This window comes from Gossypium arboreum, chromosome 9 (assembly GCF_025698485.1).
Source record: "Gossypium arboreum isolate Shixiya-1 chromosome 9, ASM2569848v2, whole genome shotgun sequence".
Taxonomy (NCBI): Eukaryota; Viridiplantae; Streptophyta; class Magnoliopsida; order Malvales; family Malvaceae; genus Gossypium; species Gossypium arboreum.
The window spans coordinates 1,079,049-1,105,925 of record NC_069078.1 but is presented as its reverse complement, the minus strand read 5'-3'; the positions used below and the strand labels follow the sequence as shown (position 1 = coordinate 1,105,925).

General features: G+C 33.5%; 1 protein-coding gene and 1 non-coding gene across 2 annotated transcripts; both read left to right on the top strand.

The window, feature by feature from the left end:
• The first annotated feature begins 13,812 nt into the window (after nt 1-13,812).
• LOC108455691 (uncharacterized) lies at nt 13,813-18,446 on the top strand. Its single transcript, XM_017754224.1, has 7 exons — nt 13,813-13,887; nt 13,977-14,120; nt 15,420-15,763; nt 16,407-16,629; nt 16,903-17,131; nt 17,278-17,427; nt 18,016-18,446. Exons 1-7 carry the CDS (start codon nt 13,813-13,815, stop codon nt 18,444-18,446), a joined length of 1,596 nt encoding a protein of 531 aa, XP_017609713.1.
• Nucleotides 18,447-22,567: 4,121 nt separating this feature from the next.
• LOC128281350 (small nucleolar RNA R71) lies at nt 22,568-22,674 on the top strand. Its single transcript, XR_008271558.1, has one exon. It is a non-coding gene; the product is annotated as a small nucleolar RNA R71 (small nucleolar RNA).
• The last annotated feature ends 4,203 nt before the right edge of the window (nt 22,675-26,877 follow it).

The window sequence follows — 26,877 nt, the reverse complement described above, 5'->3', positions numbered from 1 at the left end:
AGGGAAGAACCGAATGTAGAGAAGGTTTTTTTTTAATCAATGAAAACAACATATTTCTCAAACACATAATCGAGATTGAACATCAAAAAGAGAAAGAAACGAAAAAAAAAATCAAAACCGAAAAGAGGTGATTTTCGTTTCCTTTTTTCTTTCTTTTCAAATCTTCCCTTTTTTTTTCTTTCTTTCTCCTTTTCTTTACATATACATATATCTTAAAAGCATATAAAAAAATAAAAAAATACATTTTTTTGAATTTCCGACCACCGTGCGTGGTGGCCGGCGCCAGAGCCCATGGTGGTGGCTGGCCGGACCTTGGCCGGATTCTTGGCCTGAGTGGGGAGAGGGTGAGAGAGTTTGAGAGAAGGGGTTAAGTTTTTTTTTTATGAAATGGGAAAATGAGTTTTTTTTTTTTGAGGAAATTTGACTTATATAGCCCATACAAACGACGTCGTTTTGGGCTTAAGTCACTAATGCCAAAACGACGTCGTTTTGGCCCTTAACCCATGGCCAACCGGCGACCCGACCCGCTCCAACTTAGGATCTGCGTGTTTTCATTGGAGGGGATATTTATGCATTTAGCCCCTCCTCTTTTTTATTACTTTGCAATCAAGTCATTTTTTATTTTTAATTTGGCCTCAAAATTTGTCGCGATTTTCAATTTAATCCTAGCTGATGCTGTGTGTTTTAGGAAGGAGGGTTATTGCACTTTAGGCCCTCCGTTGTTTCACGCGCGTTTAAATAAGCCATTTTTTTCTTTTTTTTATTACAAATTTGCCCCAAAACTTCGTTTTTAATTCGAATTTAGTCCTTTTTTAATTTAAGTTGATTTTTATATTATCTTTGCTATTTTAATTTTTAATATTAGTTCCAATAATATTATATATATACTTTTAAATACACTCTTTTATTTTATTTTATTATAAATATTATTATTTTATTTTCCTTACGTTATTATTATATCGTATCATCTTTTTTGTTTTATTATTATTATTATCATATCATTATTATTTTTCATGTGCACATTATTTATATTAATTTTATGATTATTGTTGTATTTATTTTTACTACTATTATTATATTTATTATTAGAATTAGTATTAGTATTATAATTACTATTATTACACTTATATGTATATATATTTATATGTAAAGTTATCAATGGTTATTTTAATATTATCATCATCTTAATATTAATATGTATTTATTTTAACATATATATGTATATATCTATGAAGTATTATTAATAATTGTTTTGTAACATTATTATTATTTCTAATGTGTATGTATTATATATATTTTAATACTATATTATATATATTTTATATTTTTTTTATTATATTTTTATGTATATTAATATCACATTATTCATATATTTTTTATATTATCCCATGTAAATACTTTCAATACTACATTATGCATATATTTTTGTCTATATCATATATATACTTTTAATACTCAATACTATTATTATGAATATGTTCTTGGTATATGTATGTATATATATATTTTTTTTTTTATTCATATATTATTATCATTATTTTCCACTTTATATTATACTATTTTTATTTTTCTACATACTTTTAATATCATTATTATATATAAATTTTCAATATATATGTGTATATTTATGTAATATTTGTTTTCAATATTATTATTATTTCTAGTGTGTATATATTATGTATATATTTTTAATACTACGTATATATTTTTGTTTCTATTATTACGTATATATTTTAATACATATTTGTATATATTTATATATCATTATTATTAGTTATTTTTTATATTATTACTGTTTTCAATAAATATTGCATATATTTTTAATCTAGTATTATGTGTTTTACATATATATGTTCCCTACTATTTCATATTTACATTATTACTATTATTATTATGTTTAATACCATATGTATTATTATCGTTTTATACTATTATTATTTATATTACTATTATTATCGTTTTGTTATCATTGTCATTTTTATTTTGCCATATTTTATTTATTTTATTTATTTATTTATTTACTTATGTATTCGATCATTTCATTTTCCTCATGCATTTGTTTATATTTACATATTACTAGCCTTGCTATTATTTCATCTTTTATAATTGCCCATATAATTGTTTTTAACACTGTCGCACCTATTATTATGTTATTATACTAATTAATACCATAATTTGCTTTTATGTTTTACTATCAATCACGTTATATTTTTTTACTCAATACATTAAAATAATTCTTTCATAAAAGTAATATTCCGTATTTGGTAATTCGAGACAATCATGCCCTAACTTACTGGGTTTCGATTTTTCTCATTTAATCTAAATAACGAAATATTCTTTTAAATCACAATACGAGTTTTGAAATAAATGCTTACTCTCGGAGATGCAAGGTGTTGTGTCCTAACTTACTGAATACGACATCTTGTTACCTCGAGATAAGAGCTTTTGCAAATAAAGGTAATATTCGGTATTAAGAAATTCGAGAAAATGTGCCCTAACTTACTGGGTTTCGACTTTTCTGGTTTACCCTAAATAACTGAACATCCTTTTAAAAAATTAAAATACATTAATTTTAAATAAAAGCAAGCTCATTCTCAAAGTTCGAGATGTCGTGTTCTAACTTACTGGGCGTGACATTTTATTACTTCGAGATGAGAGAGTCCTTAAATTTATTCGATCATTTTTAAATTAGCATTAAAACAAAGAGGGATCGTATTTCAAAGTCTTTCAAGTTTTCAATCTTCGACACAAGGCACTAATTAATCAGCTAGGTACCAATTTTTGGGCGTATCGAGGGTGCTAATCCTTCCTCGTGCGTAACCGACTCCCGAACTCATTTTCTGATTTTCGTAGACCAAAAATTATCGTTTTAGTAAATCTTAATTTTTATTAAAATGATTAATTTAAGGTGACCCGATCACACCTTATCAAAAAGGATTGGTGGCGACTCCCATTTTTCGTTTTGACATTCATTATTGGCCAACCCTTTCACTAGAGTTAAAGGTCACTTTCCAAAAAATATGGGAATGTCCTATCTCCATGGCAATCTCGATGGCTTTGACAGTTGCAAGAGCTTCAGCAATAGCGGAGTGAGTAACATTCGACAGCTTCAATGTTGTTGCTCCCACGACAAAGCCTTCAAAATCCTTCAAAACAATACACGCCCCTATCTTACAGTAGTGGCTAATAAAACTAACATCAAAATTGACTTTCCTGGAACCTACGGTTGTTAAATGCTAAGAAAACAAAGTGGTTGAATAGAAGTGATGGCTATAGTGCCCACTGAAGGCAGCACTGTGACAAGTACACAAGTTGTTTACGTAATTTTGTTTCCTTATGTCTACGAAGCCTAGCTCAACGAGTAAACCCACCATCTTTCAATACAATACAACAAGTGATTTAATTCCTATCACACTCTGGTATAGGGCCCTTACTTTTGAACCAAGCAATAAATATGTTTACAATCTCAAATACACTTTCAAATACAAGTTCCTTAATAAACAAATAAGATCTATCAACTCTTGGTACAAAACATATACAATTCTCTCAAACATATAAGAGTTTGGGGCTTGCTAACATACTAGATCAATTGCGATAAATTTCGCCTATTAAGTTCCTGCTAAAATAGCATATACATTATAATAATAAAGTCTAAGATAAAGTAGGAACAAGTCTTCAATGTCGTCCCAATCCAATCTCCATAATTTAAGAAATCTGATTGCTTGATACAATCTAATCCGTAAGATATGTTGCTACAAATAGATTGACGTTCACACCTAGTGATACGAGCACGCCCCGCGAACTTCATCGAACAAGCCTGTCAAGCCGAGCATTGACATGTTGGCAAGCTGATCCAAGCTCATTTTTAGCTCCACTAGCTCCGTCCAGCTCAAATCCAGCTTATTCGAGCTCAATCCAACTTGCCTAAGCTAAACCGAGCTCACTCCTAGCTCATATTCAGCTCATGAGCTAAACCTTAGCTCAGCTTCAGCTTAGGAGTTTAATCTCAGCTCAACTTTAGCTCACGAGCTAAAGCTTAGCTCATTTTAGTTTAACTCAGTTTTGTTTTTAATGCATTAAATAAAATTTGCACATATTTATTTAAGCATTAAACTTGTCTTATATTAATATTTGTTATTAATATGTCATAGATATCACATAACTTAAATATGTTCACATTGTGCTGAATTTATGTGTGTTCACATGATGTCTTATGAATTGTTTTATTTCTTGTAGGTACAATGCTCATGGACGGCGCAATGAATGCTTGAAGAAACATCTCTTTTGGACATCCCACATGCATGAATGAACAACATTTAATTAGGTGCATGTATGACCAGATTCAAGGTGTTTACAAGTTCATGTATTTGCCAAATACATGAATGGACAAAATACATGAATGCTTGGGTTCAAATGCACATTCGGTTACATGAATGACGAAGATTCATGCATGAATGTATCTAGAAGATCTAATCCCTTTGGACGGTACACATGCATGCATGGAAGGAAATCAATGCAAGTTCATGTAGGGCTTGGTGCAATGTATGAAGAGGTGCATGTAGAATTGAGGTTCAATGGTTTAAGGGAGTACATGTACTGGAGACGTTCATGCAAGTAGGGGCTATTTAATGTTCATGTTTTGAAGGTTCATGGACCGAATTTATGGAGGAACATATTGGGACGTTTCATGCATGATCCATGCATTTTCAAGCTAACCATTCAAGTATTCAAGGTGCATTAAAGCTTCATTCGCCAAGGGGATGATGGAACATTAAAGGCTGCACATTCATGGATATTCATGATTTTTCTTCTAGAATTATCTAGGTGTTTATGGTCAATTTCTTAGCTTCTAAGCTTGTCCATTCAGCTACTTTTATTTAGGCTATAAATATATGTTATTTTATTTGTAAGAGGTTAGACTTTTCACTTAATGAAACTTTGTTAAACTTTTATGGAATTTGTGAGATTTCTTTCTCTCATATTTCGTTGAGGACTTCGTTGGCTTATCTAGGAAGCCTAGTGGCGTCAACCCTGTTCTTCACTATCCCGAACTTATCACTATCAAATAATGTGGCGTTCACCCATATACCGAGGTTCCTACTTTGCTAAGTAGCGGGTCGAGGTTTATCACTTTCATCCTTCACCTTGAAAGCCTATAAGCATTTTGGGCCGATATTTTCTAATATTGGTTCGTGCTTGCTTTTAAGAACCCTTTTCTTCCATATCCATCATCTATTTACTTCTTTCACTTTCCCATCCAATTTAGCCGAATATTCATATTATTCTTATCCATAAACCATCATAGAACCATTATACATAGTTTCCGTCCTATTTTTTCCATCAACTTCATTTCAAAAGTGAATTGAACGATACTTTCTCGTGAGACGATCGGCAACTCAAAGATACGACTTGACTCTCCCGAGGCGGTTCGATCATCCGTATCGAGCTACTTAAAACGAGAAGCTTAGACGTTCAAGGGAGCATTCCCGGTAGGTCAAAAAAAAAAAAAAAGAGTATAGAAAAAAAATTTTGTATACCAAGTTTTCTTATTTCGATTAGTTTGTTATTGTTGCTATAAAAATAAAATCTACGCAGTAGAAGAAAAAAAATCGTGTACAAAAGTGATTTTATTGTATTTAGCTTGTCGATATAGTACAACAAAAAAGTTATACAAGTTAAAAAAATCAAAAAAATTCCAAAAAAATTGAAATAAAAAAATCAAAAAAAAAGGAAAAGAGTGATTTATGCAAATCAATTGATACTTGATCGTCAAGCTTTGATCGATATAGTTCCGACCCTTCTTCTATTCTACTCTCCTTAATTCGCCACATTTTTTTCTTGCCCAATTCCTCATTCTTTCACCAACTTTAAACCTATACGCCTCCCTTGTTACCCTATTGAAACCGACCCTAAGCCTATGATAAAGCCTTGGCAAGTCCGACTCTGGTTGCGAGAGAAAAGATTGAGAGGTAAAAGGCACGAGCGAGTGAGATCATTCGAGTGGAGGTAAAAGCCAAACGAGTGTAAACACGGCGGGAGTGACACCTTTTTCTTCTTCTTTCCGAGCGAAATTGTGAGGTTTGTGGTGAGGTACTTAAAATTTTTTATTTTGTTTTGTGATCTAACATTTTCTTTTTAGCAACAAAAATCATGTCACGCGAAGAGTTCACCGAATCGGAATACCAATACTTGGTTCAAGAAATGCGAAGAATGGCGACTAAACGAGACCAAAGTGATCGAGCTTCTTCAAGTCGTAAAACGGAACCAAGAAACCCACGGAGATATACCCCCAACTACTACCTGAAAAAAAGTTCCAATCGTGATTCCTTTTCGCCATCTACGTCGAGACAAAGAGATTCATACTATGACTCATATTCATCAGCGAATTCGAGAAGTTACTTCGATCGAAAGTCCTTTTCATCAAGAAATTCGAGAAGACGAGAAGCCGATTACGATTTTGATTCGTTCTAAGATGTCGCTCGGAGAGAAAGACATACTCCTAGTATATCTTCAAAGAAATCATTCAAGGAGTATTCTTCACGAAGTTTTGATTGTGAATCATACGCAAATAGTTCTTTATCTTTCGAACAAGATTTGTATTCTCATCGTTCTTTTGTACATTCTTGTAAAGAGAAAACAAATAAAAGAAAAGAAAAAGCAAAAGAAGAAAAAGAAAACGAAATAAAAAGAAAAGAGAGGCAAGAGGCAAGTAAGAGAGAAAATGAGCGAATCTTGAGAGAACTTGAAAAAGCCTTTGAAAAAATCTTTGAAAAGCAAAAAGAAAATGAAAAAGAAAATGAGATTGAAAAAGAGAACGAAAAGAAATTTGAGAGTGAAAAAGAAGATGAAAAAGAAATTGAAACAAAAGAATCGAGTGAGAAAACAAGTGAGCAAGTGAGGATTATTTCTACTAACCCACCTGTTCGATCTTCTTGTGAGTTAACTTTTCAGGTTCCTAGAAGTTTGTGCGACCAATTCCATCTACATTACCTTCCAAACGAGAGGTGTTTTAGGTTGTTCGAAAAAGGTAAGTTCATGAATGACAGCCACCCACTTGCAATTGAAGGTAAGAAAGGTAAGGATTCCTTATTTATTGATTCGAGGCCGTTTGAATACAAAGTTGCTCATATAGATTTTATGGCCTTATTTTGAAAATCTTCCATCTTTTGATTTGGTTAATTGCTATTCACATACTAATGTTAACGATGTTGTTTCAAAAGATGTCATGAAGATTCCGTCTTATGACATGTTTTATAACGACAATTTTGTTGATTCTGTTGGATTGGTTCATCCTGTGCAAATTGTGAATGTGTGTGATAGCGCTTTTTCACGTTTTGATTTGTTTGATTATAAAATTCTTTGAATTCATCTTTCTGTTTAAACGTGCCTATTCAAATGATTTGTGATGGATTTGAATTTCTGAAAGGTTGCATGAACACAACTTCTTTGCTCGATATATGCGTTAAAAGATTTTTGCATGAAGTAATTGATCTGTTTGACTTTGTTCTTCAAGATAAATCTCTGAAATTTTGTGCAAGATTTTAATGCTTTGATCTATCTGTTCGAGTAGAAATTAAGATGCAAAATTGTTCGAGTATTTGCATGTTTAAGTTTCCTTTGATTTACTTGCATGATAACATGTTGCATCGTTTCTTTGGTGATAAAATGAATATGCTTGGTTGTGCCAATTTTTCAAGTCTAATTGAACGAGTGAAATTTGAATCATGCGATGAGTTGATTATATTTTCCTTATTTAACATGTTGCCTACTAAATCAAATGATCAAGTTCGTGTGTTCAAGCCTGGTATTTGCTACATTAATTCATTTTATGGAAACATTAAGCACTTTGCATCATTTGCAATCAAAATATGTTTGCTTGATGTTCGAACTTTTGATAAGAAGGTGAAATTCAATGATTTGGGTTTCAATTTTGATTCATTTATTAATCACCTTGTTTGGCCACATCTGAAATTTTCGTTTCATTTCGAGAAGGTAAGGCTAACCTATGTTTTTGGAATTGAATCAAATTTCCATGGTAACTTTCCTTTTCCATTTAAGTCCATAGTTTTCGATAATACTAACCAGTCTTATTTTTGTGAATTCCACCCATCAAGGAGCAAGACATGTCATGGTGCGTCACCACCTATTCAAATTTATCGAAGTAATAGGTTTGTCTTACGTTATCTATCCAAATAGAGAAGATTCATTTTGACCAAGAAAGGTAAACCCAATCCTCAATTGTCTTCTCTTCATATTCGTCAAGGTAAGTCATCTGAAAAGTTTCAAATATCTTTGCTCAATTCGATTGAAGTTGAAAATTCCATTGATTGGTTGTTTGGAAATTATTTATACTTTGATGTGATGGATTTTTCCTTTTGGCATTGTGATGATGTGATTATTACGTTGGAATTTGGAGACTCCCCTCATGTTGTTCAAAAACGAAAGGAAGAGTTAGCATACCTTTAGCCATGGCATACCTTGCATGAGTAAGACAAAGGACCAAATGAGTTGCTATATTCAATTAAAGAAATTAAAAGGTTTTGGATGAGGAATAATGTGTTTAAGTGCCTGCCATCATTTTCAACCAATTATCCCTTGATCCAACTTAGTTTTCATGTTTGCAACGATGGTCTAACGAAACTCTTCGATAAATTTACGTATGCTTGCTTTGACCAATTGAGATTTTTGGCATATGTTCGATTGAATGAATTTTTTATGAACTATCGAACACATTTGAATCTGACTCCTTTGAGTTTCTTTTTACTAGCTGTGGTAAGAATTTTTCATGTTTGTGTGACATCTTCCATCCCATTTGATCAAGGAAAGCCATGCACGAGTCAAAGTTCTCCCATGGACAAACAGCTCGACTTGAGGACAAGTCGCCTAAAAGAGGGGGAGGATGATACGAGCACGCCCCGCGAACTTCATCGAACAAGCCTGTCAAGCCGAGCATTGACATGTTGGCAAGCTGATCCAAGCTCATTTTTAGCTCCACTAGCTCCGTCCAGCTCAAATCCAACTTATTCGAGCTCCATCCAACTTGCCTAAGCTAAACCGAGCTCACTCCTAGCTCATATTCAGCTCATGAGCTAAACCTTAGCTCACCTTGACTTAGGAGTTTAATCTCACTCAACTTTAGCTCACGAGCTAAAGCTTAGCTCATTTTAGTTTAACTTCGGTTTTGTTTTTAATGCATTAAATAAAATTTGCACATATTTATTTAAGCATTAAACTTGTCTTATATTAATATTTGTTATTAATATGTCATAGATATCACATAACTTAAATATGTTCACATTGTGCTGAATTTATGTGTGTTCACATGATGTCTTATGAATTGTTTTATTTCTTGTAGGTACAATGCTCATGGACGGCATAATGAATGCTTGAAGAAACATCTCTTTTGGACATCCCACATGCATGAATGAACAACATTTAATTAGGTGCATGTATGACCAGATTCAAGGTGTTTACAAGTTCACGTATTTGCCAAATACATGAATGCACAAAATACATGAATGCTTGGGTTCAAATGCACATTCGGTTACATGAATGACGAAGATTCATGCATGAATGTATCTAGAAGATCTAATCCCTTTGGACGGTACACATGCATGCATGGAAGGAAATTAATGCAAGTTCATGTAGGGCTTGGTGCAATGTATGAAGAGGTGCATGTAGAATTGAGGTTCAATGGTTTAAGGGAGTACATGTACTGGAGACGTTCATGCAAGTAGGGGCTATTTAATGTTCATGTTTTGAAGGTTCATGGACCGAATTTATGGAGGAACATATTGGGACGTTTCATGCATGATCCATGCATTTTCAAGCTAACCATTCAAGTATTCAAGGTGCATTAAAGCTTCATTCGCCAAGGGGATGATGGAACATTAAAGGGCTGCACATTCATGGATATTCATGATTTTTCTTCTAGAATTATCTAGGTGTTTATGGTCAATTTCTTAGCTTCTAAGCTTGTCCATTCAGCTACTTTTATTTAGGCTATAAATATATGTTATTTCATTTGTAAGAGGTTAGACTTTTCACTTAATGAAACTTTGTTAAACTTTTATGGAATTTGTGAGATTTATTTCTCTCATATTTCGTTGAGGACTTCGTTGGCTTATCTAGGAAGCCTAGTGGCGTCAACCCCGTTCTTCACTATCTGAACTTATCACTATCAAATAGTGTGGCGTTCACCCATATACCGAGGTTCCTACTTTGCTAAGTAGCGGGTCGAGGTTTATCACTTTCATCCTTCACCTTGAAAGCCTATAAGCATTTTGGGCCGATATTTTCTAATATTGGTTCGTGCTTGCTTTTAAGAACCCTTTTCTTCCATATCCATCATCTATTTACTTCTTTCACTTTCCCATCCAATTTAGCCGAATATTCATATTATTCTTATCCATAAACCATCATAGAACCATTATACATAGTTTCCGTCCTATTTTTTTTCCATCAACTTCATTTCAAAAGTGAATTGAACGATACTTTCTCGTAGACGATCGGGCAACTCAGCATACGACTCGACTCTCCCCGAGGCGGTTCGTATCACCTAGGCTATCATATTTTCTTTTGAAATTTTCCAACTCCAAACATGGCAAGTTAATCAGCCTATTAAAATATTAGTCGCAATGGCCACTAATGTAACAACCTGATTTTCAGAGGTGTTGGAAACACGGGACCACCAAATCCGACGAGTAAGCTCGTAAATTTTATTATTTAGTATTTACGAGTTAAATGTAGTTTTAGAAATATTTTTGAATTGGCAATTTAAGTTTACAATGAATTATTAGGCTTGGGTAACAAAATCTTAGGTCAACTGGTTTTAGAAAATGAGGTATCGAGACCTCATTTCTATAAACTAAACCGTAAATATTTTATAAGTATTTAAAAAGTTTCATTAAGGTAGTATTGAAGTTTCATTAGAAAATTTTAGCGTTTTGATAGTTAATTAATTAACAAGGACTAAATTGAAAAAGTTACAAAACTTGTGAATTATAAGAAATAGTGATTAAATAGCTTAATTGGTAAACAAAGTAGGACTTAAAGTGTAAATAGACATGAATGGATAGCAAAAAAATGGTAAAATAATGTGATTAATGGCAAAATTGTAAATAAAGTGAAGTTAAATAAACAAATTGGATTTTAAAAGATTTCTAGACATTTCACCTTCAATTGTTTTGTCAAAAACACCATAGGAGAGCTCTTTGAGCTGGTTTCCATATTTTGCTTCAAGTGAGTTCAATTCTTGCATTTTTCTTGTAATTTTTATGTTTTTAAGACTTTTACAATTAGATTCAACTAACTATTTCCTTAGTTTTTTTTTTATTTTATTGGAAATTTTGAAAGTTACCATTGATGAATACTAGATATTTTTGATGAAATAACATGGATTTAGAGCTTTAATTTTCATTGTATAATGCTTTTACATAGTAATTTTGTTAGATATTGATTTTAGGACCAAATTGTGAAAATGTTAACTATTAGGGTTTGGTATTAAATTTATGTTTATTAAAGGCTGTATGATAGCCTAAAATATTTATATAAATTATCAATTGAGAAAAATTAGTTCATTTGATTGACTAATTAGTTAAGGGACTAAATTATAAAAGTTGTAAAAGTTAGGGTAATTGTGTAAATTTAAAAAATTGAGGGTTATTAATTGTGAAGTGAATTAGGATTGAAATATATGCTAATGAATGTGTAATTTTATATTTTAGATCAAGATCCCATAGATACTTGTGAAAAAGAAAAATTAGCAGAATAGTCCTTGAACTTCTACAAGTCTTACAATTTAACCCAGGTAAGTTCTACGGTTAAACTTAAATATTTATATTGATTTGATGAATGATATTATGTATTTATTCTATTCTAAACAAAATATTGTTAAAGTTATAGAATTAAATTGAATATTCGGACTAAATGGAACGCGGGATACGAGTACATTCAGCAATTGATGAATTGACGGCATTGAAGAAAATTGACGGCAAAATTACCCAAGTAAACTGAGGTTCAGCATTTGTTACAAACCTTCGTGTTTACTTTCTGTTTAGCTCTCATGAGCTTCTATTTAACTTACATGAGTTTTCGTTCAGCTCTTTTGAGCTTTTGTTTAACCCTTATGGGTATTCGTTCAGCTCTTACGAGCTTCTGTTCAACCCTTATGGGTTTCTGTTTAGCTCTCATGAGCTTTTGTTTAGCCTTTGGGCTTTTGAAAACGATGTACTCTTATCCGTAAGTCGTTCTTCGATTTGGGAAAATTTGGTAAGTGAATATGTAATTGAAATTGAAAGACATATTGGTTGTTATTGAAATTGATCTAAAATAACTGTAACGATCGGTTAAAGTTGTGATTTGCAGGGAGTTTACATTGAATGATTTTATTTAATTGATGTGTTATTGTAGGTTCGGTAATATTTATGTTTAACCCATCGAACTTACTAAGCTTCATTAAACTTACTTGTGTGGTTTAATGTCTTTGTAGATTTTTGTAAGGTCGAGAGATCGGACCAGCACATCAAGTCATAGTATCCAGCCTATTCCGGTAGTTTTTGAAATATTCTACATGGTTTATATGGCATTTCTAGGGTTTGTGTGGATTTAATCAACATTTGTCTTGTGTAAATGACAATAATTATAATTTTGCTTATATCTATATGTTGGGTTGGAAACGAGACATATTGATGATATTGGTGTGAATGATATATGTGTTTGTGTATATTTCAATTATAGTGAACTTAGGTAGAATTGTTAGATGGATTAAATAGGTAAATTTGTGTATTTTGGTATATGTGATTATACACTATGCTTAAAACATGATTTTTGTTTGCTATGATTGCTTTGTTGTGGTTCATTGATGTGTTAAAATGTTGTATTTAGGTTGATACCAAAATGGGTAAGAAATATGGCCTTAAAATAACCTATTTTCGTACACATGGATAGAGACATGGGCGTGTGTCTCAGTCGTGTATAACACACGGCCTAGCACATAGGCGTATAGTATGACCGTGTGTCCCCTGCATCCTTAAAAATTGAGAAACAAAATGCCCAAATATTTTCACACGGCCTAGCACACGAGCATGTGACTTGGCCGCGTGACCCATGCACCTTAATTTTACAAGTCAGTATGCTCACACGGCCTAGCACACGGGCATGTGGCTTGGCCCTGTGACCCTTGCACCTTAATTTTACAAGTCAGTATGCTCACACGGCCTAGCACATGGGCGTTTGGGTTGGCCATGTGACCCAAGTCAGGGAGTTGCACGGGCATGGACATGGGCTGGGACATGGCCGTGTGCCTCTATTTTGAATGCCCATACGGCCCGAAACACGGGCGTGTCTCTTGACCATGTGAGCCATACGGCCTGACCACATGGGCATGTGTCCCCTACACTTAGGAAAAATTTTGAAGTTTTGTGAAAAATTCTCTGAGTTTTTTATTTAGTCCCGATTTATTTCTGATGTCTGTTTTAGGCCTCGAGGCCTCATACAAGGATAATATGAATGATTTATGATTAGTTTTTGATATGTATGTTAAATGATATGAAATGTCTATATTTAATCTAAAAAGTTCGGTAATGCTTTTTAACCCTATTTCGGCGACGGATAAGGGTTAAGGGTGTTACATTTAATAGTATCAGAGCTTCGGTTTAGCCGATTCTTAGAATGAACGTAGTGTGTAAAGTGTCTAGAAATACATGCCATATAAATCTGTGATTGTGTGATGTGTATGATCTGATCTAACCTTTGTTTTCTTATAGATTGTAAAGATGTGAAATGGATGTTGTTTTCTTATAGATTATAAAGATGTCAAATGGATTTGAACATGTTGACCAAGATGAGGTCAACAATAGAGCACCAACTTCTGAACATGTGACGATAGTAATGTCCCAATTCCTCCGGCTCAAGAATAAGAACTTAAAAACATGTTCTTTGGGTATATGAACCAATGGTTTAGTGAATTCATACAGGGAAGAAATCCGACTCAAGAACCTCCTTCCCCTACTGTACTGCTTGTAGCGCCATCAGTTGTACCTCCACCTCCTCCAGTGATTGAATCTGATAAATGTACGTCGGTTGAGAAACTCAGAATGTATGGAGCTAAAGAATTTTGGGTAGGGCAGAAGATGATCCAGTCAAAACTAAATATTGGCTTCAAAGTACAATAAAGTTTTTAAAGAAATGACTTTTTTCCACGATGATTATTTGATATGTGCTGTTTCATTACTAAAAGAGGAAGCATATAACTGATGGTCAACAATAGTAACGGTTGTGCCAAAGGATAAAATTTATTAGGAATTCTTCTAGAGTGAATTTAAAAATAAATATGTCAAAAAAAAGGTATCTAGATAAGAAAAAGAGGGAATTCTTGAGTTGCGCCAAGGGAACAGATTAGTAGCTGAGTATGAAAAGGAATTTGTATACCTCAATAAATATGCCTGGGAAATTGTGCTAATGGAAGAAAAAATGTGCATCTAGTTTGAAAAAAGGTTGAATGATGAAATTCGAATGATGATTGGAGGCACTGAAATACGAGAATTTATTGTTTTGTCAGATCGTGCACAGAAGATAAAAGAGGTGTATAACAGAATAGTGCAATGAGATAGGCGGAATTGAGAACCTTACGAAAGAGGTTTCTCTAAAGCTTTTTCGGTATTACCTGCGAAAAAGTCTAAAGATGATTTCAGTCGAGCCACCTCAATGCTAGGATGTTCGAATAAAACCAAGAAGATTCAACGAGATTTCAAAGGAACTACTAGACCTGCTGTTAGTATGGGTAGTATGCAAAATACTCCTGAGCCCAAATGCAGATAATGTGGGAAATACCACCCTGGTGAGTGTAGAAGTAAATTGGGGGCTTGTTAGAAATGTAGAGTAACTGATCATTTTATCCGAAATTGTCCTCAATTACAAAAAAAAAAAAGATGAAGAGCAGAAAGAAAAACAATTAGTTACTTCTCAGAGAAGTAGGTGTTTAGGCAAAAATAGTGCCATTAGGACTACTCGTTCAAGAATGAAAGATACTGCTGCTCGGTCAGAGGTTAAAGCGCCTGCACATACTATGCCATTTGACCAAGGGAAGAAGCTAGGGTTCCAGATGTGATTGTTGGTACATTTTATCTCTTTGATGTTACTATGTATGTATTGATTGACCCTGAGGCCATTCATTCTTATATTTGTACTACATTAGTAGTAGAAAATAAATTTCCTGTTAAATCTACTGATTATGATATTCAAGTTACAAATCCACTAGGTCAAAGTGTGATAGTTAATTTAGTGTGTCGTAATTTTCCACTGAAAGTGAAAGGCTGTGAATTCCCTGCTGATTTGATGTTACTACCCTTCTAGGAATTTGATGTTATTCTGGGAATGGATTGGTTATCTTTGCATGAGCTGTGGTAAATTCCAAACAGAACCAGATTGATTTGAAATGTCAGACTAGAGAGATGATTTTAGTTGAGTCTGAGAATCCGAAAGATATTGTTAGAATCATTTCAGCTTTTTCTGCTCAAAGACTGATGCGAAAAGGTAATGATGCATTTCTAGCTTACATTCTTGATACCTGGGATTTAGAACCAAAACTAGATCAGTTACCCATATTTAGTGAGTTTGCTGATGTATTTCTTGAGGAATTGCCAGGTTTACCACCTGATCGTGAAGTTGAGTTTGTAATTGATGTGATTCCTAGAACTGCTCTGATATCAGTAATGACATACTGTAAGACACCAGCTAAACTAAAGGAATTAAAGGCACAGTTGTAAGAGTTATTAGACCGGCGTTTTCTCAGACCGAGCATGTCTCCCTGAGGTGCACTTGTTCTATTTGTGAAAGAGAAGGATGGTTCTTTAAGATTATGCATAGACTACAGACAGTTGAACAAGGTTACAATTAAAAATAAATATCCTTTTCCGCATATCAATGATTTGTTTGATCAACTAAGAGGTGCTGTAGTGTTTCGAAGATAAACCTTAGATCCGAGTATTATCAGTTGAAGGTTAAAGAGTGTGATGTGCTAAAGACTGTTTTCAGAACTCGATACGGTCATTATGAGTTTTTAGTAATACCATTTGGTTTGACGAATACTCTTGTTGCTTTCATGGATTTAATGAATCAGATTTTTCAACCTCATTTGGATAGATTTGTGGTTGTGTTTATCGATGATATACTAATCTATTCCAAGACATAATCCGAACATGCACAGCATTTAAGGATTGTAATACAGACTTTGAGAGAGAAGCAATTGTATGTAAAGTTTAGCAAATGCGAATTCTGGCTTTATGAGGTTGGATTTTTGGGTCACATTGTATCAGTTGATGGGATTTGAGTTGACCTGAGCAAAGTATCTGATGTGGTAAATTCGAAAAATTCGAAAAATGTTTCAAAAGTGTGAAGTTTTCTAGGTCTAGCAAGTTACAACCAAAGTTTTGTCAAAAAGTTTTCAATGATTACTTCGCCGTTGACCCGATTATTACAGAAAATGTTGAATTTTTTTGGTCCAATGAGTGTCAGCAGAGTTTTGATCAGTTGAAGAAGATGTTGACGGAAGTTCCAGTTTTGACTCAGCCAGAATCTGGCGTACCGTATGTTGTCTATAATGATATGTCTCTTAATGGTTTGGGTTGTGTACTGATGTAGTCAGGAAAGGTAGTAACCTATGCTTATCGACAATTAAAACTGCACGAGAAGAATTATCCTACACATGATCTTGAGTTGGCTGCAATCGTATTCGCTTTGAAGATTTGGAGATATTATTTATACGGTGAGAAATGTTAGGTGTTTACAGATCACAAAAGTTTAAAATATTTGATGACTCAGAAGGAATTAAATTTGAGACAGAGACAATGGTTGGAATTACTAAAAGATTATGATCTAGTTATTGACTACCATCCGGGAAAGGCTAATGTGGTTGCGGATGCACTTAGTCAAAAGTCATCATTGTTTACAGTTCGAGCGTTGAACGCTCATTTAACTCTTAACAAAGATGGTTCTATATTAGCAGAGTTGAGAAGGAAACCTTTGTTTCTTCAACAAATTTGGGAATTGCAAGATGATAATCTAAAATTGGTGTTAAAACGACAAATGGTTCAGGACAATTTGGGTCCAGAGTATAGCATTGATGATAGTGGTATGTTTCATTATCGCAATAGAATTTTTGTTCCGAATAATTTGGATTTGAAAAATGTTATTCTTTCTGAAGCTCATAGTAGCACGTACTCCATTCATCCGGGTAGTACGAAGATGTATTGTGATTTAAAACGGATGTATTGGTAGCCAGGTATGAAATGGGAAATCTAGGAATTTGTAGCAAAATGTTTGATTTGTCAGCAGCTGAAAGTAGAACATCAAGTACCAACAGGTTTACTACAACTTGTCAGATTCCTGAATGGAAGTGGGAGCATGTCACAATGTATTTTGCATTCGGTTTGCCTATAACTCCAAGAAAGAAAGATTTGATCTGGGTGATTATTGATAGATTGACTAAATCGACACATTTTATGACACATTTTATTCCAGTCAGAATAGACTTTTCGCTTGAGAAATTAGTGGAATTATATATATCTGAAGTTGTGAGGTTACATGGGGTTCCAACAGCCATTATTTCAGATCGAGATCTAAGATTTACATTGAGATTTTGGAGTAAACTGCAAGAAGCTCTAGGCACTAAACTTAATTTTAGTACAACATTTCATCATCAGATTGATGGGCAATCAGAATAAGGGATTCAGATTCTGGAAGATATGTTGAGATGTTGTATACTCGAGTTTACAGGTAGCTGGGAAAGGTATTTACTGTTAGCTGAATTTGCATATAATAATAGCTACCAATCCAGTATAAATATGGCACTGTTTGAAGCTCTTTTTGTGAGGAAATGTAAGACGCCATTGTATTGGTCTGAATTGAGTGAATCGAAACTAGTAGAAGTTGACTTGATTCGAGAAACTAAAGATAAAGTTCGGATTATCCGGGACAGTTTGAAAGCTACTTCTGATAGTTAGAAGTCGTATGCAGATTTGAAAAGAAGAGATATAAAATTTGCTGTTGGTGATCAGGTATTCTTAAAAGTCTCTTTATGGAAGAAAGTGTTACGGTTCGGTAGGAAAGGGAAGCTGAGTCTAAGATTTATTGGATCGTATGAAATTGTCGAAAGAATCGACCTTGTAGCTTACAGATTAGCTTTGCCTCCTGAACTTGAGAAAATTCATAATGTGTTCCATGTATCAATGCTGAGATGGTACAGATCTGATCCTTCACACGTGATTCCTCATAGTGAGATTGAGCTACAGCCACACATGACATATTTGGAAGAACCAGTGAGAATTGTAACTCGAAAGGTTGAAGAATTGCGAAATAAACGAGGACCATTGGTAAAAGTTTTGTGGCATCGACATGGTTCAGAGGAAGCTAACTGGGAAGTTGAAGAATCAATGAGATTACAATAACCGAATCTATTCTCAAGTAACAAAATTCGTTGACGGAATTTCCTAAAGGGGGGAGAGTTGTAACAACATAATTTTCAGATGTGTCAGAAACAGTAATTCGAGACCACCAAATTCGATGAGTAAGCTCATAAATTTTATCATTTAGTATTTACGAGTTAAATGTGGTTTTAGAAAGATTTTTAAATTGGCAATTTAAGTTTACAATGAATTATTAGGCTCAGGTAACAAAATCTTAGGTCAAGTGGTTTTAGAAAATGAGGTATCGAGACCTTGTTTCTGTAAACTGAGTTGTAAATATTTTTATAAATATTTATGGAGTGTCATTAAGGTAGTATTAAAGTTTCGTTAGGAATTTTTAACGTTTTGATAGTTAATTAATTAAAAAGGACTAAATTGAAAAAATTGCAAAACTTGTGAATTATAAGAAATAGTTATTAAATAGCTTAATTGGAAAACAAAGGAGGACTTAAAATGTAAGTAGACATGAATGGATAGTTGAGGCGGCATAAGAAAGAAAAAAAAATGATAAAATAATGTGATTAAGGGCAAAATTGTAAATAAAGTGAAATTTAATAATAAAAAATTGGATGTTAAAAGATTTCTAGACATTTCACCTTCAATTTTTCTATCAAAAACACCATAGGAGAGCTCTTTGAGCTGGTTTCCATATTTTGCTTCAAATGAGTTCAATTCCTGCCTCTTTCTTGTAATTTTTATGTTTTTAAGACTTTTACAATTAGGTCTAACTAACTATTACCTTAGTTTTTTATTTTATTGGAAATTTTGAAAGTTATCATTGATGAATATTGGATATTTTCAATGAAATAACATGGATTTAGAGCTTTAAATTTTGTTGTATGATGATTTTACATAGTAATTTTGTTAGATATTGATTTTAGGATCAAATTGTGAAAAGGTTAAATATTAGGGTTTGGTATTAAATTTCTATTTATGAAGGGCTGTATGATAGCCTAAAATATTTATATAAATTATCAATTGAGAAAAATTAATTCATTTGATAGACTAACTAGTTAAGGGACTAAATTGTGAAAGTTGTAAAGTTGGGGTAATTGTGTAAATTCAAAAAAATTTAAGGGGTAGTAATTGTGAAGTGAATAAGGACTGAAATATATGCTAATGAATGTGTAATTTTATATTTTAGTTCAAGAACCCGTAGATACTCGTTGAAAAGGAAAATTACCAGAATAGTCCCCGAACTTCTACAAATCTTACAATTTAACCCAAGTAAGTTCGTACAGTTAAACTTAAATATTTATATTGATTTTATGAATGATATTATGTATTTATTCTATTGTTGAAAACGAAATATTGTTAAAGTTATAAAATTAAATTGAATATTCGGACTAAATGGAACGCGGGATATGAGTACATTCAGCAATTGATGAATTGATGGCATTGAAGGAATTTGATGGAAAAATTACCAAGTAAACTGAGGTTCAGTATTTGTTGCAAACCTTTGTGTTTACTTTCTGTTTAGCTCTCACGAGCTTCTTTTTAACTAATATGAGTTTCCCTTCAGCTCTTTTGAGCTTCTGTTTAACCCTTATGGGTTTCGTTCAGCTCTTACGAGCTTCTATTCAACCCTTATTGGTTTCTATTTAGCTCTCATGAGCTTCTGTTCAGCCTTCGGTCTTCTGAAAATGATTTACTCTTATCCGTAAGCCATTCTCCAATTTGGGAAGATTTGGTAAGTGAATATGTAATTGAAATTGAAAGACATATTGGTTGTTATTGGTATTGATCTAAACTAAGTGTAATCATCAATTAAAGTTGTGATTTTCAGGGAGTTTACATTGAATGATTTTATTGAATTGATGTGTTATTGTAGATTCGATAAGATTTATGTTTAACCCATCAAACTTATTAAGCTTCATTAAGCTTTCTTGTGTGGTTTAATATCTTTGTAAATTTTCGTAGGGTCGGGAGATCGGGTCAGCACATCAAGTCACACTATCCAGCCTATTCCAGTTGTTTTTGAAATATTTTACATAGTTTATATGGCATGTATAGGGTTTGTGTGGATTTAATCAAAGTTTGTCTTGTGTAAATGACAATAATTATAATTTTTCTTATATATATATATATGTATGCTGGGTTGGAAACGAGACAAATTGATGATGTTGGTGTGAATGATATATGTGTTTGTGTATATTTCAATTATGGTGAACTTAGGTAGAATTGTTAAATGGATTAAATAGGTAAGTTTTTGTATTTTGGTATATGTGATTATACACTATGCTTAAAACATGATTTTGGTTTGCTATGATTTATTTGTTTGTGGTTCATTGATGAGTTAAAATGTTGTATTTAGGTTGATACCAAAATGGGTGAGAAATGTGGCCTTAAAATGGCCTATTTTCGCCCATACAGGCAGAGTCATGGGCATGTGTCTCAGCTGTGTGTGATACACGACCTAGCATATAGGTGTGTAGTCTTGCCATGTGTCCCTTGCATCTTTAAAAATTGAGAAACAGAATGCCCAGACATTTTCACACGGCCTAGCACACAGGCGAGTGGCTTGGCCGTGTGACCCAAGTCTGGAAGTTACACAGGCACGGACATGGGTTGGGACACAACTGTGTGCCTCTATTTTGAATGCCCACACGGCCCGAAACATGGGGGTGTCTCTTGACCGTGTGAGCCAAACGGCTTGGCCACACAGGCGTGTGTCCTCTGCACCTAGGAAAACTTTGATGTTTCGTGAAAAATTCTCTGAGTGTCCGGTTTAGTCTTGATTTGTTTCTAATGTGTGTTTACGGACTCGAGGGCTCATACAAGGGAAAATATGAATGATTTATGATTAGTTTCTGATATGTATGTTAAATGATATGAAATGTTTGTATTTAATCTGAAAAGTCTGGTAATGCTCTGTAACCTTGTTTCGGCGACGGATAAGGGTTAGGGGTATTACAACTAACATTGGCACTATGCAAAAACTTCAAAAAAGAAAAAAACTTGCCTAAAATTTTTTCCCATTGGCAATATTTTGAACAAAACCAAACAATGAGGAAGAAATACAAAAGCAACAAGGTATGCATTCTCCCCCTTAGTACAATCCCCTTAATCCATCGAACTAAACTTAAAACATAAACAACTAAATAATCCATCAATACCTTTTAAATATGTGCATCAACAATCAAATACTAGAATTATATCTAAGTAAGAAGAAAGATAAGAGTTTGTACAACCAAAGTAGAAACAACCATCTATTAGAATAGTTCATCATTGCAAGATTCCAACAAAAGAAACTAAAATATTCAAAATAAATTATGAATAAATCAAAGTAAACATTAACTCTTATCATTAGGAGCAGCAACAACCAACACACAACAACTTTCTCTATCACTAGCTCTACTTCTCTACTCCACCATTTTGATAAAAAAAATATTCTAAACATTACTCTGCTGTTGAGCTCGTTGCTTAACTATCCCATGTGGTTCTCCAAGTTCTTCAACATTGCTGCTTGGCTTTTTAATCATGTCATTACTCTTTATCATGTATGCCTTCAGCAAATCTTCAAGGTTGTTCAAAGGTTCAATGGGTGGAGGCTCTTAAACTTGTTGATGACGCCCTTACGGTTAGTTTGGTTAGTTTTGCATATATGAGCTGCTAGAACGACCTCTTAGTTGCTCTATGAGAAATTTGAATGATTTTTCCGTGAAAAATTGTAATAATTTTATTCCGGTTCTAGCCCACTTTTATTTTGATTTTGGTTACCAATGTAGTTGGTGGATTCTGGGTTTGATGGGTAATTTTCAAGCATATGACCATCTCTGCAACAAATACAAGAGATGTTTTCAAACTAGCTTGGCTGCTGACCTGACAGGTTAACATTAAACCATTAGTAGTAAAGTTCTTAAGCTTGGAATTCAAAAAAGATACCTGGGCTGCCAAAGACGTAAGTGTATCAACTTCGTAAACTATGACCACTCTTCTTCTGTGGCTACTCGATTAGTCGATCACTGATAGTTGTTTCAAGGATCTCATAAGCTTCGTTGAACAATTTTGAAAGAAGAACTCTATTGGTTGAAGCGTCAACAACCAATCTTGTATGTACATTGAGACCATTATAAAATGTATCCAACTGAATACAGTAAGGAATGCCATGATGAGGACATTTCTACAATAGCACCTTGAATCTCTTTCATGCATTACAGAAAGATTCTTTATCAAATTGCTAAAATATGGCAATTTCACTTCTGAGCTTGGCATTTTTACTGGGTGGAAAATACTTCTTCAAGAATCATTCAGCCATGTTGATACTAAATAAGATGGTAAATAATTCAACCATGCTCAGGCTCTATCTCTCAGCAAGTATGAGAATAACTTCAATTTCAAAGCGTTTTCAACCACTCCGGCTAACTTGAATGAATCAATTACTTCTATGAATAAGTGGAGGTGCAGATGTGGATCTTCGGTAGGAATTCCACTAAATTAGTCTATCATTTGCAACATTTGGAACATAACCAACTTTTCAAATTGAGGAGCCTCAATTTTGGGCACGGCATATTGCCAAATAGGATGATATCTATCATCATCAACAATGTCCGAATTATGAATGTTGTAAAAAGCTCTTTGGTTTTGATTTTGTCGTAGAGGATACAATATCAATTGAAAATAGCAAAAATTACTAGAAATAAAAAAAAATGAATTATAAACCAGATTGTAAAATTTCAATTTCCCAAATAATTACTAAAATAGCCAAAAACTTATTGCAAAATATAATTATGTTGTAACACCCTAAAATTTGGGGTTAGAAGTTTTGAAGTTTGTGGTTAGGGTCAGTGAATAGGTTGAACAATTCCATCCGTTTTCGCGTTTTAATGTCAGAATGAGTCTATTGGTTTGGTGGTTGGATGTGTGTTAGTTTACATCTGGGTTCTGGGTTTGAATCCTCATGTGTGTTTTGAGGAATTATTTTTATTTTTTATTTTGATTTTAAATTTTTTTAAGTTTTAAAATACTTATTTATTTTTTATTTTACTTTATTTTATTTTATTTTATTTCAAAACCCAAAAGTTCTCACGTTTTCCACTTTCTCTCTTTCATGTCAGTTTTTCTCCCTCTTTCAAAAAAGAAAAAAATTAGATTCTGATTTTCTTTCTTCTTCCCCTTATGATTCTGTAATTTTTCTTTTGGGTTTCAAAATTGAGGTTGCTAGTTACTGCTTTTCAAAGTTGATCTTTGAACCTTTGAGTGTTGTATAAGGTAAGTGTCATCCTTTGGGTTTATTAACTTATTTATCTTTGTTGTTGCTTTCAATTTCATTACCCGAATTCTTATAAATCGGTATGTTTATGGAATTGAGATTTTAGTTAGGTGGGTGGTAACGTTTTGATCATTTTGGACATTTTAAATCGCGAATTTAGGTGTGTGTTCTGAAACTGCTCAATTTTAGTATTGAGTTGCATGTTATTTTGTAAATTCTGATGTAGTTCTGAGTTACTAAGGGTTGGGATTGTTTTGATGTTAAAATTCATGATTTTTGGGTCTGTTTCTAGGTGGTTTCATGATTACACGGGTGGCTACACGGGTGTGTACCGCACATGGGCAGTCCACACGGCTGTGTGCAATTGAGAAGTTAGGGTTTTGGGTGATTTTTTGTGCCACGCGGTCGTGTGGCTATGATTTGCGGATTTTGTCAAATTACACACGGGTGTGTGTTTTTGATACACGGCCATGTCTACTCTGCACCTTATTTTTGCAATTTTGGACAGTGAGTTACACGGGTTGCTCACATGGCTATGTAACTCAATCACACAGGTGTGTAGGCCACCACACGAGCGTGTAGACCTCGACACAGCCGGGGTACATAGTTGTGTGTCCCTGTTTCGCAGGTTTTTGTTCTGTGTCATATTTTGACCCGTTTCAATTCTTGGGTTGCCCGACGTTCTAGAGGCCTCTGTATTTGTGTTAGGGACTCTATTTCTGCTTAGAATCGTGTGAGAATCCGTAACTATAGCATTAATTGTTTGGCTTGTTTAAGCATTAATGTGATGTGATTTATGAGATTGAGACACTATTTAATGATAGAATCTGAGTTAATCTGATACTGAGCCTATGCAATTTAATAAATGTATTTCTATTTCCGTAATTTGTTTTTTTATGTTGTCTGCAAATAGTGTGCATTTTGCATTTGCATGAAAATTATGGGATTTTTGGTTGTGAAGAGAAGGGAGTCTATTTGGGCAGTTTATCTGCAATACTTCTATATAGCGGTACGTCCGCAAGAAACATATGTCAGCTCAACTACATATTATGATCAGAGTGGCTTAGTTCCACCATTTGTAGAGTGCAGGGTGGATGGGTTTGTTATAGCTCATATGTGTTGTGCAGGGTGGTCGAAGTGGTGTTCAGATGGTTTGGTGGGTTTTGAATTGTTGCATTCGGTTTACATTTGAGCATATATGTTTGATTAAGATTTTGTTAAAATTTTATGTGAGTGTTTATACTTATTTGATGTGTCGTACCTCTGATTACCGCTTCAAGGTTCTTGTACATTAATTGTGGTTATTGTCTAGGATAACTGTTTGAAACCTCGTCTTTTTTCGTTTGTATACGTTTTGGATTCACATTGAGCTCGCGTAGCTGACCCCTTTAGTTTTCACCCTTTCAAGTAGTCTCGTGTTCTGAAGTTGGACTTGGCATATCGGAGGTCTCGGAGTGATACGTTTTGAATCAAGCTAATAATTTTTTTCTTAAATTCTCAATTTATTAAACTGTTTTGGACTGTAAATGTTTTATATGAACTGTGGCATAAATTTTATTTTGGACTCTCATAAAGTGTTATTTGGAAAAAAAAAAAATAGAAACTGTGGATTTATATTTCTGAATGTTTTTAACGTAACTTAAAATTACTATTTTGAATCCTAAAATGTTAAACAGTTTAGTTCAAATTTAGCAAATTATGTTCGAAATGAGATTTTAACAATTCTTTTTATAAAATTGCTTTTAGATCACTTTGGTGATCAATGTAACGTCCGAGGTCTGGTCAAAACTTCTATGCCGGGTTTTGAAGTGTTACATATGTACAAGTGTACACAGTCGTCAACAAGTAATACAGTAGTGAGTAAGAGTAACATCTCCACAGGGACTGTATAGGCAAATATTGTGAAATTTCATTTGGCAAGTTGGTGATGAAAAATAAATAAAATGTGATGTAAGAATTAACCAACTAACTAAATAAATAACTAAAAATGCAAATAAAAATGCAAAATGTAAAATGGAGTAGCAAATCTCAAGGTTTAACAACTATGACATGAATGAACTAGAATAATTACACTCCTCAACTTAATTTATTCGCAACAATATTTAATAAATGTTTCGGGAAAATCATTGGCAACTCAACTGTTTATTAACTTATAATCTTTAGTCATAAGCTTCTATCGAAGTCCGATGTTTATCTATTAGTCAACATGCATATGTTTATGTCATATTTAACTAAAGATTATATTATAAAGCTCCATTCCTTAGAAATTATGTGAAGTCACAATGATATGTATATATTGAAATAATTTAATCACGATAATCCTAAAGTTATGCAAGGTAATAAATACCTTTCGATATTATTATTAATTTGACATAATTTCTCATTAAAAGATCAAACATTTAGCATCCAAATATTGTGTCCTATAATTATCATCTGGCTCTGATTGAATAACTAGTTTAGATGTAGCCAAAAATTTATTATGCATGAGCAACATGTTTATGCTTTTATTTGGATGAATAATCAATTGAGACACAGAACATTGAAAACGTGTTATGAACAAAATAAATCAAGAATATGCAATCATTCTAGCATAAAAAAGCTATATCATCATTATTAAATCAAAAGCAATAGAATAAATTGAAATCATGTTTTTCAACTTAGAACAAAAATAAAGGTTAAAGGAAAGAAAAAACTCTAATTAGAATTTGGTGGTTATCCGTGACACTGATCCTGGGTGTTTCCTCTTTTCTTCTCTTTTACCCCGATGCAAATTACTCCTCAGGTGGCCAACCTTGAGAGCTTTGGCACTTTAGAATTGCTCACTCAACTTTTTCTCAAATGTAGGGAGAATGCAAAAATGAAAAATGAGATAAGTGAGATTCTTGAATGAATGAGGGATGATCAAGTGATGCCCTTGAAGGATGATTGAGGGATCTATTTACTAAGTACACATCCTTATTTACTATCTTTAGCTGCAACTGACCCTTGTTTTTCTTCTTTGTAGGTGGCGCCTTTTTGAAATGTGGAAGAGTGGTGGACAACTTCTTTCATTTAAGGAGAAAGTTGCTCGATTCAAAGAGGAGTTAGGTGGAGACCAAGTCTTGGCTAGTTTTGTACACGGGAGGGATGGTTTGGGTTCTTCGTGTGGACTTGTTGGGCCTCTGCATCTGCTAAGCTACGTTCTACTAGGTTGAATTGTCT

What these genes read in the sequence shown, in the direction of transcription:
- LOC108455691 (XM_017754224.1), top strand. Translation starts at nt 13,813, where the DNA reads ATGTCAAATGGATTTGAACATGTTGACCAAGATGAGGTCAACAATAGA. An exon ending in ATGGAGCTAAAGAATTTTGG is followed by an intron (nt 14,121 to 15,419) that starts GTAGGGCAGAAG and finishes AATTCCAAACAG; the next exon opens with AACCAGATTGATTTGAAATG. An exon ending in GTATAGCATTGATGATAGTG is followed by an intron (nt 17,132 to 17,277) that starts GTATGTTTCATT and finishes ATGTATTGGTAG; the next exon opens with CCAGGTATGAAATGGGAAAT.